At 43.6% G+C, this 16428-nt stretch overlaps 2 protein-coding genes across 2 annotated transcripts; one reads left to right on the top strand and one right to left on the bottom strand.

Moving 5' to 3' along the window:
* Positions 1–3512: 3512 nt before the first annotated feature.
* LOC311100908 (heterogeneous nuclear ribonucleoprotein H3-like) lies at positions 3513–4244 on the top strand (the record flags this gene model as incomplete). The annotated part of the gene is made up of 4 exons (XM_084141892.1): positions 3513–3530; positions 3768–3903; positions 3997–4053; positions 4156–4244. 4 exons carry the CDS (start codon positions 3513–3515, stop codon positions 4242–4244), a joined length of 300 nt encoding a protein of 99 aa, XP_083998018.1.
* A 3677-nt stretch (positions 4245–7921) lies between these two features.
* LOC311100731 (serine protease HTRA2, mitochondrial-like) lies at positions 7922–15732 on the bottom strand. Its single transcript, XM_084141692.1, has 7 exons — positions 15041–15732; positions 12862–13066; positions 11234–11428; positions 10082–10223; positions 9814–9883; positions 9618–9713; positions 7922–9347 (listed from the first exon to the last, which is right to left on the bottom strand). The coding sequence occupies exons 1-7, from the start codon at positions 15511–15513 to the stop codon at positions 9182–9184; spliced, it is 1347 nt and encodes a 448-aa protein (XP_083997818.1). The 5' UTR covers positions 15514–15732; the 3' UTR covers positions 7922–9181.
* Between the last annotated feature and the right edge of the window lie 696 nt (positions 15733–16428).

Raw genomic sequence — 16428 nt, 5'->3', positions numbered from 1 at the left:
TGTGGTCCTCTGTAGCTCAGCTGGTAGAGCACGGCGCTTGTAACGCCAAGGTAGTGGGTTCGATCCCTGGGACCACCCATACACAAAAAAATAAAAATGTATGCACGCATGACTGTAAGTCGCTTTGGATAAAAGCGTCTGCTAAATGGCATATTATATTATAATAGTAGCAGCTCTGATAGCGCTGTGTGTGATGTTTTGCTTTTGTACTTTGTTATTGACTTTTGCGAAGGCTATGATTTTGAGATGGGTTGGAGTTGTGATGCCTGGAGATAACACTCAGATGCCGTTGTTAACTGTTACTGATCTAGATGAAGATGAACAAGTGGGACTGGATGGAGTATTGATGGATAGATATCCATTTTGAATATCTGATTATGTTTTAAATATTAGTGTGATTTTAGTATTTTGTTATGAATCAAAGGGGGGAAATGGTATGTGATTCATTTTATATATCATTTTTATATTTTTAGTTGATATTGATGTTTTAATTTGAATGTGTTGTTTTGCAAAAGATACTGTTTGGTCTTTTCTTTTCTTCCAGAAGTATATGGGGGAATGTGTAGAGGGGATTCAAATACTCAAACATGGACAATATGAAAGGACAATATGAATGGACTGGAGGAAGTGGAACAAGGAAGGTGTGGAAATGTTCCGATTCCATCATCAACGATGCATTGGAAGTCGACACTGCTGAGGAGATGAAGTGTAGTGGACTACATTCCAGTGTCTGCAATGATATATAGACATATTTGCATGTGTAATACATAATGTGTCATATTCTTTCTGTATACATTTTTGTAGAATGATATTTGCTGTTATTGGGTACATGTGGGGATGTTTTTGTTTATTTCGTGGATGCTTAGGGATATTGGGTCTAGGCAGGGATAGAGAGAATCCACAGGAGGGTCCGATGGGTTGACCAGCCTGAATGTGGAAATTTTTTTATTGTATTTTGTTTGCTGAGGCTTTCATGTGTATTCAAATTGCATCATAGTTTCAAATGCATTGATAAAGATTTATGAATTGATCTGGAGTACTTAGGTGGTTGCCTGGGGGAAGAGGGGCCGTGAGAGAATTTTACTGTCTTGATTGATTGATGGATATTTGGAAAGGAGGCTGCCAGACAGGTTTTTCGCTCTCACACTCCATAAAGATTTGTTCATATTTCATAGAAATGTATTTACACTCCATAGAAAAATGTGTTTTTGGTTTATTGTTAAAGATACTCAATAAGATAAATTGTTATTTGTCATAATCCTATTCTTTTTGTTTTCGAGACTTAATTTGTCTCGAAGGGGGGAATATGTGGTATCTGAGGAATTTATGACTTTGCTAACGTTTTCAAATGGTATCTTGGAGGATGTTGATTCAGCTTAGGGAAGCAGTTTTATAGGGGCACCCCATAAAACAGAGGACGTCTCATGGGATTGGTCTCTAGGGAAAACCACCCATATCATGGTAAAGATTATAAATACTTGGTTGAGACAAAGGAGGTGAGAACAACATATTATTTTCGGGTCATTGTTCTTCAGATGCCTGCAGACGTCTGTAAACTTATGCTGAAATCTTGTGATATAAATAAACCTTTATAATCAAAGTACAGTGTAAGCGGACTCCTTGGTCTCACAGCAAAGATTAGCATTATTCTTTATAAACAACATTATTTAAATAAACACCCTTGAAACCCAGCTAATAGAATTCTGTCCGTGTCTGATCTGTGTAAACATCTTGACCAAACCCCCTGGTCTGCCACAATATATATACTAAAAATATATATATATATATACTGCTTAGACCGGGGACAATAAATTGTAGGACACATTTTATTCCCAATATTTTAGTGAGTTCCTATTTAAATCTATAATGTTTCTTTATTTGCGTTGGTATAGATATATTTTCCGAACTGGATGGGACGTTTTGTTTTCTGACCTAGAGCGTTTGACCGTTGTCCTAGCTACTAGCTAATGCAATCTCGACACCGCATAGACATGGCTAACTGGATAGTTTATGGAAATGTGTTTTAGCTACCGTCCGCAGTCAAACAAGGACATCCATAATGAGAGAACCCAATAAAGAGCATGAGTGAGGAAAATTAATTTCTGATATTTATTGTAGTTTACGTTAACTGTCGAGACCTGTCTAGTAAAAAAAGACGGGTAGCTAACCTTGTAGCCAGTGCTTAAAATGTGTCAATCGGAAGATGTCAGAACAAAAAGTGAGTGCGAGAGGGGGGTGACCTGGGGAGCTCTGAGGTACAGGAACGCATGAGAAAAAAAACTCACCTTTATAATAAAGCATTGCACGCATATCATTGCATTTGCGTAATGACAGAGCTGTAGAGTAGAGGCACTCACAGAAGTTACACACATGGGAAAAAAAATGTGTGACCTAGGGTTCGGGAAAAATGTGTCCTTTTATAAACGCATGTCATCCAATTCTACGTTCATTTTACATGACTGGAGACCTTGGCATAATCTTTTTTTAATGACGCGTTCAAAAGAACTGGGAACTCAGAGCTGGGAAATCGCCAACTTCAGTGTGTTCATGACAACTGGGAAATCGGGAAAAAACGAGCTCCGACTGGGAACATTTGTTTTGAACGGTCATCCAAGTCGGGAACTCCACCTCTTTCTAGACCTGAAGATCACTGACGTCATGATTCGACCTCGTTTTTTTCCCCGAGTTGCCAGTTGTCTTGAAAACACCATAAAACTGCATAAATTATCGAAATGACAGGGTACTTTGACACTGACAAACTGAGAATCGGAGATCAATGAAAACGACCGTGCCTTGAATCCATCAATAGCCTAGGCCTAGGTGTGTGGAGACATACACTGCTCAAAAAAATTAAGGGAACACTTAAACAACACAATGTAACTCCAAGTCAATCACACTTCTGTGAAATCAAACTGTCCACTTAGGAAGCAACACTGATTGACAATAAATGTCACATGCTGTTGTGCAAATGGAATAGACAACAGGTGGAAATTATAGGCAATTAGCAAGACACCCCCAATAAAGGAGTGGTTCTGCAGGTGGTGACCACAGACCACTTCTCAGTTCCTATGCTTCCTGGCTGATGTTTTGGTCACTTTTGAATGCTGGCGGTGCTTTCAATCTAGTGGTAGCATGAGACGGAGTCTACAACCCACACAAGTGGCTCAGGTAGTGCAGCTCATCCAGGATGGCACATCAATGCGAGCTGTGGCAAGAAGGTTCGCTGTGTCTGTCAGCGTAGTGTCCAGAGCATGGAGGCGCTACCAGGAGACAGGCCAGTACATCAGGAGATGTGGAGGAGGCCGTAGGAGGGCAACAACCCAGCAGCAGCACTGCTACCTCCGCCTTTGTGCAAGGAGGAGCAGGAGGAGCACTGCCAGAGCCCTGCAAAATGACCTCCAGCAGGCCACAAATGTGCATGTGTCTGCTCAAACGGTCAGAAACAGACTCCATGCAATTCCTTCTCAGATACATTAATTCCTTTGTCTCTGTGCTTGCAGCTATAGGTGGCCATGGCGACGGTGGGGCAGGTGATGCTAGCTCCCACAGTGGACATTATGTACACATGAGGAGCCTGCCTTTCTGTGCCACTGAGGGAGACATATAATCACATTTATCTAGCACCCATAATCACTCCCATTCCTTTTTCCAATGATGTCAACACTTTAAAAGATCGTATTCACAGTACAATTATGCAACTCTAATTTGTACAATAATGATGTTCGTATCAGTCCCTTATTCTTTGGTGTGTGTGACTTTTGGTTTAGCTTTTATTACTATTGAGTCCTGTGCGAGTTCATATCGACGTTGGACCCAATGGAAAATCCACAGGCGATGCCAATGTTGAGTTTAGGTCTGATGAAGATGCCGTTTCAGCTATGTCAAAGGACAAGAATCACATGCGTATGTGGATCTCTAAGTCTCTTCAACTTTGCCCCGTTATGATAACCCCTTTCAATGTGAACCATAAAATATCAATGTTTTTTTGTTCTGCAGAACATCGATACATTGAGCTCTTCTTAAACTCAACTGCTAGTGGAGCATCTAAAATGGGTAAATACTTTTGATCATCTGCCTGTATTTCAGAAAACACGCAGACAACAATGGTTGAATCAATGTTTTTAATTTCTGGATTTATTTCCTGTTTGGTTTTAGGCTGTGGTGGTGGTTTCTATGGTAACTCAGGAGGCATGGGCTCGAGAGGGAGTGGACTGAGGGGGGGGGGGGGGGGGGGGGTTATCTAAACCAACTAAACCTTGAAGTCTTGAAGATTGTATTTGAATGTTTTCACATGTTCATGAAAAGTACCTACTTAAAATATTTTATTATATATATTTGAGCAGTTGCATAGGCTAATCAGCTCTTGTCCATTTTACTTAATACATTTTATATTTAAATTCTCGGTTTGTCTCAGAATGTGATTATTTGAAGACCATTAGCAAGAATGCATATTTTAGTTCATTACTACTAGTGTAAGCTAATTTCCCCACTTCTGTCTGCATTATAGTCGCGCCGATAGGCTCAGGTTGATGCTCAATGTTAAATTCAAATCTTCCTACTATCACATCTAAACCAATATGACACCAATGTCGATGAAACTTCGCAAATCAACTAGATTGGAGGTACACAACACATTCCCTGCCTCTCCTCATGATCGGTTCAGCTGTTACCGAGAACATACCGTATAAAAAATAAAAATAATTTCCCCAACCTATCTTAAAATCTACGTGTCGGATAAGAACAAGACTACAGCGTCCATAAAGTGACCATTAGATTTGCCACCTTCCGAACTGAATAAGTTTGTAGGTGCAAATGTTATTCAAATGTATAATTTATCACTCACGTGCCAATAGGGAACCAACTATGTGCTACCTTTATGGCATTTCTGACAATGCTAATATATTTTCCAGCAGTATCTCAGAGTTCTATAAAACCGGGTCCAGCAACTCTGTTGCTCAGTTGCAGGGTTGTTATCAGTGAGCTGTTTCTGATTTGATAAGTCAATGAACGTGCTTTTGTTTTGATCAGCTAGCTAGCAGCTGTAGCTAGCTAAAATAACGTTATACCATTCAGCTGAGAGACATTGGCTTGCTAGCTAACCAACAAGCGAGGAAAGCTAGCTATATTTTGCTAAGGAAGGTTTTTCACAAGGCTTAAGTCATCGGTGTAAACTGCTGTTACACAGAAACTTGTGTGTAAGAGCAGAAACAAATATGCACAAATAAGTTGGCGAATGTCCTTGGCCGCTATAATAGCTGGTCCTCTGTAGCTCAGCTGGTAGAGCACGGCGCTTGTAACGCCAAGGTAGTGGGTTCGATCCCCGGGACCACCCATACACAAAAAAATTTATGCACGCATGACTGTAAGTCGCTTTGGATAAAAGCGTCTGCTAAATGGCATATTATTATTATTATAAGTTAGCTAGCTATGTAACATTAGTTGTTATGTATGGCCAGTTCATGCACTGGCTTTGTTCAAAGCAACGCCAAACTTTGGGAAACTGTCACAATGCGTATTGCAAAACTAGCTAGGCTACTCGAGGTAGCCAGATTTTAGACGGGACAAACCATGTTTACACTGCAACTAGCAATGCTAACGTTACATTCCTTCGACTAACAACCAAGAACACAAACAATAGCCGAGAAAATAAATATATTTGTTAAGAAACAGTTAGCTAGCTATGTTGAACCGTATACACTCATTGGCTGAACAACAAATGCACTACAGTGTGCAAATATGCAGACAATTTATCAGACTGACAGCATCGCCATTTCAAACATCCCGAATAAATTCTAGCTTCTCTCCTGCCTTCTTGACATTATAATCCACATTTGCGCTGACTGATCAACTGTCAAGCTACAAGTAAACTATACAAATATTTTTTTAAAGAAATATATATATATATATATATATATATATATATATATATATATATATATATATATACATATATATATATATACATACACACACACACACACACACATACACATTGCTCAAAAAAATAAAGGGAACACTAAAATAAAACATCCTAGATCTGAATGAATGAAATAATCTTATTAAATACTTTTTCTTTACATAGTTGAATGTGCTGACAACAAAATCACACAAAAATTATCAATGGAAATCAAATTTATCAACCCATGGAGGTCTGGATTTGGAGTCACCCTCAAAATTAAAGTGGAAAACCACACTACAGGCTGATCCAACTTTGATGTAATGTCCTTAAAACAAGTCAAAATGAGGCTCAGTAGTGTGTGTGGCCTCCACGTGCCTGTATGACCTCCCTACAACGCCTGGGCATGCTCCTGATGAGGTGGCAGATGGTCTCCTGAGGGATCTCCTCCCAGACCTGGACTAAAGCATCCGCCAACTCCTGGACAGTCTGTGGTGCAACGTGGCGTTGGTGGATGGAGCGAGACATGATGTCCCAGATGTGCTCAATTGGATTCAGGTCTGGGGAACGGGCGGGCCAGTCCATAGCATCAATGCCTTCCTCTTGCAGGAACTGCTGACACACTCCAGCCACATGAGGTCTAGCATTATCTTGCATTAGGAGGAACCCAGGGCCAACCGCACCAGCATATGGTCTCACAAGGGGTCTGAGGATCTCATCTCGATACCTAATGGCAGTCAGGCTACCTCTGGCGAGCACATGGAGGGCTGTGCGGCCCCCCAAAGAAATGCCACCCCACACCATGACTGACCCACCGCCAAACCGGTCATGCTGGAGGATGTTGCAGGCAGCAGAACGTTCTCCACGGCGTCTCCAGACTCTGTCACGTCTGTCACATGTGCTCAGTGTGAACTTGCTTTCATCTGTGAAGAGCACAGGGCGCCAGTGGTGAATTTGCCAATCTTGGTGTTCTCTGGCAAATGCCAAACGTCCTGCACGGTGTTGGGCTGTAAGCACAACCCCCACCTGTGGACGTCGGGCCCTCATACCACCCTCATGGAGTCTGTTTCTGACCGTTTGAGCAGACACATGCACATTTGTGGCCTGCTGGAGGTCATTTTGCAGGGCTCTGGCAGTGCTCCTCCTGCTCCTCCTTGCACAAAGGCGGAGGTAGCAGTCCTGCTGCTGGGTTGTTGCCCTCCTACGGCCTCCTCCACATCTCCTGATGTACTGGCCTGTCTCCTGGTAGCGCCTCCATGCTCTGGACACTACGCCGACAGACACAGCGAACCTTCTTGCCACAGCTCGCATTGATGTGCCATCCTGGATGAGCTGCACTACCTGAGCCACTTGTGTGGGTTGTAGACTCCGTCTCATGCTACCACTAGAGTGAAAGCACCGCCAGCATTCAAAAGTGACCAAAACATCAGCCAGGAAGCATAGGAACTGAGAAGTGGTCTGTGGTCACCACCTGCAAAACCAGTCCTTTATTGGGGGTGTCTTGCTAATTGCCTATAATTTCCACCTGTTGTCTATCCATTTGCACAACAGCATGTGAAATGTATTGTCAATCAGTGTTGCTTCCTAAGTGGACAGTTTGATTTCACAGAAGTGTGATTGAGTTACATTGTGTTGTTTAAGTGTTCCCTTTATTTTTTTGAGCAGTGTATATTTAAAAAAAAAAAAGTGCTTACCCCAAAAATGGGCAACATAGTTTTAGTAGGTCAAAGCTGTGTGCTGGAAAACCTTGGTAGAGCGTCAGTGAAGTAGGCATTGTGGTGCACATGTGAATTTCCTTTTTTGGCTTCAGACCAATGCCTACTTCTTACAACCCAACCTGAGCCTGTCTTTAAGACATGTGCAGGAAGTAGAAAGTGAAATATGCTAACCTACTACCTGCTTTACCAAAAACAAACAAGTAAAGTGTGTTGTACAGTAATCTCTCATGGAGAGACTAACATATGTGAGGTTTTCTGTTCTGGGTTGCTGAGATTGGTAGGACTGTATCGGACTTGGAAACATCAACATTTTTTAATCGTTTATTGTAGTGACCTTTCAGTAAAAATCTTGCACATAGTATATTATAGTGAAAACCCTGATAGTTGTGCCTTACAACCTTGGTCAGGATTTAATCCGATCGCGCTTGTAGACAATGCAACTTTTAAAGGCAATTTCACAGCGTTCGCAGAGATCGCATTAATGGTAAACGTTTCATATGTCGGCTGTATTAGAAATTACCTTTAAAATGTCAAGCACGCTATAACGCGGATCTACCACAGAACGGATTGAATCACGCCCCTTCTTGGTTACATCAGATTTTCAATGAGGTTGTAATTCCACCACCAAACAATACAAGTAAATAGATGTATATTGATGTCATAATACTGTAAATACTTCAGTGCAGAGCCTTATAGCTCAATATTTCAGTATAAGTCTCTGCTTCATTACAAATCACATGGCGGTCTGTTGAGAGGGCAGTGTCTTGGTTTGAACCCAATCTGTCTATTGATCTTTCAAGACCTGCGCAACCAACTGTCACTTCCTTCAGCCTTCAGTTACAGTATCTGACTAATACCGTGTTAATCTTAGCCCATCTTATCTCACAACTGTAAACCCATTGTAGGCAGTGTTCAAGCGCATCAAAACCGTTATGTATCATGCAAATTGTGACTGACTGATGGATCTACAAATAATATTGAGTAGTTATTTATGATACAAGGTGATTTACATTTACATTTTAGTCATTTAGCAGACGCTCTTATCCAGAGCGACTTACAGTTTGTGAGTGCATACATTTTCATACTGACTACAGAGAGATTCTGCAACTGAGGCGATGAACAGCCTTAAAGAATCAGTCAAAATAATAATTTTATCTGCAACAATAGAAAACCTTTATGGTCTTCTTCAGCAGTAGTGCCTATTCCTGAGAAGCAGAGGAACATTTCTTGGAAGAGGAGGTGTGTTTGGTGTGTGTGCGCGCTTATCCAGTAACATGTACACTACCATATCTCAGTCAGTCTGGACTGGCCTTTAACGTTGGCTGCTATGTCAAACTCTGTTAATAGCCCATCTTATATCTCACATTACTTCTATCCCAACATCCAGTAAACCAGTGGTTTATCTCATGTGTAGAACCACAAAGACAGTGATGTGATAGTCTGTCTCTACGCATGTTGTGGGTGTGATCATTCAGTATCCCTGTCCTCTTCAGTGTCCCAACTGTCCTCTTCTTCGTACACTACCTGTATATCATGTGGCTCCACTAACCGGCAACGTTTGATGACATCACTCTGTGAACTCTGGGGTCATGTGTAGCCTGAGTAGGTCCTGACCCCTCCTGATCACCATGGTGATGCTGTCGCTGGTCCTCACGGCGTTGTAGATCTCCTCCGACGTGTTCACCTTGGTGCCGTTGATCTCCAGCACTATGTCACCTGGCTTCATACCTGCCCTGTGGAGGGTTATAATGACACTGTCACCTAGCTTCATACCTGCTCTGGGATTTTAATTGAATATGGAGACCTTATATGGACATTACACGGTGCTCGCCTATTGGTTGGAGAGCCCATAGACATTACAACACGGTGTTCACCTATTGGCTGGAGAGCCCATAGACGTTACAACATGGTGCTCACCTATTGGCTGGAGAGCCCATAGACGTTACAACATGGTGCTCACCTATTGGCTGGAGAGCCCATAGACGTTACAACACTGTGCTCACCTATTGGCTGGAGAGCCCATGATGACCCGGTGGATCATGATCCCGTGAGTGACGTCAGGGAAGGAGGAATCCCTCAGCTTCAACTCGGCAATGATACTGCAACAGAATAGACATTCAACTATGACTAAATCCTCCACTGTCATTCATCCATTACTCCAGGTAGGTGATAGCTTTCCTGCTGTCATATGACCTTTACCTTGGAGTCAGGGTCAGCATCATGACGCCGATGTATCTCCGCTTGGTGTCCAACTCCCCCAACCGAGACTCTAGGAGAGAATCACAAAAACCAACACTTCCAAGAAGTACAAATAACTGCAAGGGTCTATGGTCCTATTAGCCTGGTCTCAGATCTGTTGGTGGTGTCTGGCCTAGTCCTATAGTCACACCATGACCATAGGAGCCAACATAGGAATTGGCAGGACAGCACAAACAGATCTGGGACCACGCACGGTAAAGTAACTCACTCTTCTTGTCGGAGGCTTGGTTCAGGAAGTGTTTGACGTGATCTGAGGGGATCGCGAAGGAGATCCCTGCCGTCACCTTCATGGTGTTGATGCCGATCACCTCACCATCCAGATTAATCAGAGGCCCTCCAGAATTCCCAAACTGCAAGACAGAACAAGCCAGACGCATTATTGATCACGGTGTCAGAGGAAGGCCCTAAAAATTGTCAAAGACTCCAGCCACCCTAGTCATAGACTGTTCTCTCTGCTACCGCACGGCAAGCGGTACCGGAGCGCCAAGTCTAGGTCCAAGAGGCTTCTTAACAGCTTCTACCCCCAAGCCATAAGCTAATCAAATGGCTACCCGGACTATTTGCATTGCCCCCCCCCCACCCCCTCTTTTACGCTGCTGCTACTCTCTGATTATTATCTATGCATAGTCACTTTAACTCTACCTACATGTACATATGACCTCAATTACCTTGACTAACCGGTGCCCCCCCACATTGACTCTGTACTGGTACCCCCTGTATATAGCCTCGCTATTGTTATTTTTACTGCTGCTCTTTAATTATTTGTTACTTTTATTTTTTATTTTTTATTAAAACTGCATTGTTGGTTAAGGGCTTGTAAGTAAGCATTTCACTGTAAGGTCTACACCTGTTGTATTCGGCGCATGTGACAAATACAATTTGATTCACACATTTGGAGAACAAAACGCTTTACTCGTACTAGCACTGATTTAGCAGATAGCGGCTTGTGATATGTGGTTGTTCATACTAATGGTTCCTTACAAGCTGAACACACCGATTGTACGTTTCTCTGGACAAGAGTGTCTACTAAATTACTACTGCCGATTAGCTCACATCCATGACCAGACCAGTGGAGTTACATCGACGGCAGTGGACCACAATGCTTTACTATCAGGCTTACTGTCAATGCTTTACTATCAGGTTAGGGTTCCTGTCAATGCTTTACTAGCAGGTTAGGGTTACTGTCAATGCTTTACTAGCAGGTTAGGGTTACTGTCAATGCTTTACTAGCAGGTTAGGGTTACTGTCAATGCTTTACTAGCAGGTTAGGGTTACTGTCAATGCTTTACTAGCAGGTTAGGGTTACTGTCAATGCTTTACTAGCAGGTTAGGGTTACTGTAAATAGACCAGGGTACTCACATCGATGGCAGCGTCTGTCTGGATATAGTCCATGTTGGGTTTGGAAAGACCCAGCTCCTTGCTGCCCCGCTGGACTGAGGAGACAATACCTGACGTGATGGTGTTCCTCAGGGCGAACGGACTGCCCATGGCAACCACAAACTCCCCCTGACGCACATCCGACGACAGCCCCAGAGAGAGGGTAGGGAGAGGGTGCTACAGAGAGGAGAGAGACACAGTTAAAGGGTAGGGAGACGGTGCTACAGAGAGGAGAGACGGAGAGGGTGCTACAGAGAGGAGAAAGGGTGCTACAGAGAGGAGAGAGGGAGCTACAGAGAGGAGAGAGACAGTTAAGAGAGGATAGGGAGAGGGTGCTACAGAGAGGAGAGACGGAGCTACAGAGAGGAGAGAGGGTGCTACAGAGAGGAGAAAGGGTGCTACAGAGAGGAGAGAGGAGAGAGGGTGCTACAGAGAGGGTGCTACAGAGAGGAGAGACGGAGAGAGGGTGCTACAGAGAGGAGAGAGGGAGAGAGGGTGCTACAGAGAGGAGAGAGGGTGCTACAGAGAGGATAGAGGGTGCTACAGAGAGGAGAGAGGGTGCTACAGAGAGGAGAGAGGAGAGAGGGTGCTACAAAGAGGAGAGAGGGTGCTACAGAGAGGAGAGAGGGTGCTACAGAGAGGAGAGAGGGAGAGAGGGTGCTACAGAGAGGAGAGAGGGTGCTACAGAGAGGAGATCGGGTGCTACAGAGAGGAGAGAGGAGAGAGGGTGCTACAGAGAGGAGAGAGGGTGCTACAGAGAGGAGAGAGGGTACTACAGAGAGGAGAGAGGGTGCTACAGAGAGGAGAGAGGGAGAGAGGGTGCTACAGAGAGGAGATCGGGTGCTACAGAGAGGAGAGAGGGTGCTACAGAGAGGAGAGCGAGAGAGGGTGCTACAGAGAGGAGAGAGGGTGCTACAGAGAGGAAAGAGGGTGCTACAGAGAGGAGATCGGGTGCTACAGAGAGGAGAGCGAGAGAGGGTGCTACAGAGAGGAGAGAGGGTGCTACAGAGAGGAAAGAGGGTGCTACAGAGAGGAGAGATGGAAAGAGGGTGCTACAGAGAGGAGAGAGGGAGAGAGGGTGCTACAGAGAGGAGATTGGGTGCTACAGAGAGGAGATCGGGTGCTACAGAGAGGAGAGCGAGAGAGGGTGCTACAGAGAGGAGAGAGGGTGCTACAGAGAGGAGAGAGGGTGCTACAGAGAGGAGAGAGGGAGAGAGGGTGCTACAGAGAGGAGAGAGGGTGCTACAGAGAGGAGATTGGGTGCTACAGAGAGGAGAGCGAGAGAGGGTGCTACAGAGAGGAGAGAGGGTGCTACAGAGAGGAGAGAGGGAGAGAGGGTGCTACAGAGAGGAGAGAGGGTGCTACAGAGAGGAGAGAGGGTGCTAGAGAGAGGAGAGAGGGTGCTACTGAGAGGAGAGAGAGAGGGTGCTACAGAGAGGCGAGAGAGAGGATGCTACAGAGAGGAGAGACATACAGTTAAGAGAGGGTAGGGAGAGGGTGCTACAGAGAGGAGACAGACAGAGCGAGCGAGAGTAGAGAGGGTACTACAGAGAGGAGAGACAGAGAGAGTAGGGAGAGGGTGTCACGTCTCAATCATAACCTTATCTTACCTGGGCATTTATTTTTATAGTGGCTATGTCCGCCACCTGATCAACGTCTTGAACAGTGGCGTTATACGTCTCCCCATTGGTTAGCTTGACCCGGACTCCTCTCTTATTGGCCACTACATGGGCATTGGTGACTATGAGCCCATCACTGCTGATGATGAACCCAGAACCATTCGAGATGGGGACTTCCCGACCGGAGAACGGGTGCCTGTCAGTGTCATAGTGGAACATTATTAGAATAGAATACGTTATTGTCCATTGGTTATAACTGACATTTTGAACGGCATTTTCCCAACACCCCCAGATACAGTTGAAGTCGGAAGTATACATACACTTAGGTTGGAGTCATTAAAACTTGTTTTTCAACCACTCCACACATTTCTTGTTAACAAACTATAGTTTTGGCAAGTCGGTTAGGACATCTACTTTGTGCATGACACCAGTAATTTTTCCAACAATTGTTTACAGACAGATTATTTCACTTATAATTCACTGGATGACAATTCCAGTGGGTCAGAAGTTTACAAACACTAAGTTGACTGTGCCTTTAAACAGCTTGCAAAATTCCAGAAAATGATGTCATGGCTTTAGAAGCTTCTGATAGGCTAATTGACATAATTTGAGTCAATCGGAGGTGTACCTGTGGATGTATTTCAAGGCCTACCTTGAAACTCTGTGCCTCTTTGCTTGACATCATGGGAAAATCAAAAGAAATCAGCCAAGACCTCAGAAAAAAAATGGTAGACCTCCACAAGTCTGGTTCATCCTTGGGAGCAATTTCCAAACGCCTGAAGGTACCACGTTCATCTGTACAAACAATAGTACGCAAGTATAAACACCATGGGACCACGCAGCCGTCATACCGCTCAGGAAGGAGACGTGTTCTGTCTCCTAGAGATGCAAATCAATCCCAGAACAACAGCAAAGGACCTTGTGAAGATGCTGGAGGAAACAGGTACAAAAGTATCTATATCCACAGTAAAACGAGTACTATATCGACATAACCTGAAAGGCCACACTCAGCAAGGAAGAAGTCACTGCTCCAAAACCGCTATAAAAAAGCCAGACTACGGTTTGCAACTGCACATGGGGACAAAGATCTTACTTTTTGGAGAAATGTCCCCTGGTCTGATAAAACAAAAATATAACTGTTTGGCCATAATGACCATCGTTATGTTTGGAGGAAAAAGGGGGCTGCTTGCAAGCCAAAGAACACCATCCCAACCGTGAAGCATGGGGGTGGCAGAATCATGCTGTGGGGATGCTTTGCTGCAGGAGGGACTGGTGCACTTCACAAAATAGATGGCATCATGAGGAAGGAAAATGATGTGGATATATTGAAGCAACATCTCAAGACATCAGTCAGGAAGTTAAAGCTTGGTCGCAAATGGGTCTTCCAAATGGACAATGACCCCAAGCATACTTCCAAAGTTGTGGCAAAATGGCTTAAGGACAACAAAGTCAAGGTATTGGAGTGGCCATCACAAAGCCCAGACCTCAATCCTATAGAACATTTGTGGGCAGAACTGAAAAAGTGTGTGCGAGCAAGGAGGCCTACAAACCTGACTCAGTTACACCAGCTCTGTCAGGGGGAATGGGACAAAATTCACCCAACTTATTGTGGGAAGCTTGTGGAAGGCTACCCGAAACGTTTGACCCAAGTTAAACAATTTAAAGGCAATGCTACAAAATACTAATTGAGTGTATGTCAACTTCTGACCCACTGAGAATGTGATGAAAGAAATAAAAGCTGAAATAAATCACTCCACTATTATTCTGACATTTCACATTCTTAAAATAAAGTGGTGATCCTAACTGACCTAAGACAGGGAATTTTTACTAGGATTAAATGTCAGGAATTGTGAAGAACTAAATTTAAATGTATTTGGCTAAGTTGTATGTAAACTTCCGACTTCAACTGTACACACACACAGGCACAGGGTCAGCTGCAGTGCAGAGTCCCTGGATGGAGAGCAATTGTTGGTCAGGGTTTATCATTAACTTGGTCCCAGATCTGTTTGTGCTCTTGCCAACTCCATTGCTGTCATTTTCAATCTAAACATGACATGATAATCAGTGACAAGGAGTTGGCATGATAGCACGAACGGGACTGGCACTCAGGCTAGTTTGTCATAATAACAAAATAAATATCAACTGCATAAAAGTGATCATATGATCTTACCGGCCGACGATTTCAATATACACGACAGCGGGCGTAGATTTTTCGACCACATCCGCAATGAAGTTGTACTTGAATCGTGGACTGTCGGGTTTGAAAGGGGAGGCACAGTGAGCTGTTGACAAGACACGTTCTAGGATCGAACCACAAAGTAAAGCTCTCCTCTCACAAACGTTCTCCTCATCCCCTCTGAAATGCAGAACTGCCGCACTACCGAGTCCCAACCCAACAGCGACTGACTTGAGGAGAGTAGTCCGATCTGAGCCACTGCCCCTGCCACCTCCTCCTGTGGTCCAAATGGTGGGTACATTGTTGACATAACAGGTGTTATCTCCCGTTGAGTGCTGTTTGTAACCGACAGAAGCACCGGAAACTCGTCCTAGTGTTCGCTTGTTCAAAACGTTACATTGTTGGAGATGTTCCCGGGTGTACCTCCTGATTACCCAGAATAGCGGACGATTGACATGTGTTGACATGTTGTTGCATCAGTCAGAATAGAGTGAAATAACTTTTACAACAAATTCAACAATTCACACTCCTTTCTTGACCATAAGGATCTACAACTCTTTGACCTTAGTAACGCACGAATTTATAAAAAACGTAATAATAAAACATGAAAAACTGTGGCTACTGGCTAGATTCACGTAGCAGCTGTCAGACCACGACCTAGCTAGGTCGAAAAAATAACCAGCGTCTCGTCAGCAACGCACACAAAAAAAACTTCCGGGTCACAGAATTTCAGAAACGTTCCAAATAAAAGCCCCCCCACGTAATAGTAGAAAAGTGTAATTAACCTGTATTTATTCATAATATATGAACAATAATTATCTAATCATTAACACTGATTTATATTTGTTCATATGTAAGTGACATTTGCATTACATTTGAGTTTTAAAACATGTTCCAAAGTCAAATAAATGCCCCCAATGCAATACAGTGTATAAAAAAATACATATAGGCTTATAGAGAGAACTATTCTGGGTGCCGAAGTAAAAGTGGGGTTGGGATTACTCACTAGGGTCTGTAGAATCTATATATGGTGTTATTCATGGAGGACTGAGGTCTAAATGCCCAGCAACACTTTCAACTCCACCCACTCTATTCACTGCAAAGCAAAACACTGTATACCTATAGGTGATTAGTTACTTCAACAACACAATGTAAACAATGATGTGACTGGCATATCTGTTAACGACCTAGATTAACATGATGATGAGCCAGTTGCGCCTTTAACACATTTAAATCAGTAATTCTCTTTAGTTTAGATTTCCCCCCATGTAGTTATCATTTTAACATTATGCACTGTGCAAAGCTGCAAAAAATATTGATTTTGTATGATATACTTTATTTTGAAGGCAAAATCCCCCGGAAGTCTTAATGTTGCTGCCGTG

This window comes from Coregonus lavaretus (genome assembly GCF_964263955.1).
Source record: "Coregonus lavaretus genome assembly, chromosome: 25".
In the NCBI taxonomy this organism is placed as follows: Eukaryota; Metazoa; Chordata; class Actinopteri; order Salmoniformes; family Salmonidae; genus Coregonus; species Coregonus lavaretus.
The sequence above is the reverse complement of the archived record's forward strand: the minus strand, read 5'-3'. Positions and strand labels throughout refer to the sequence as shown.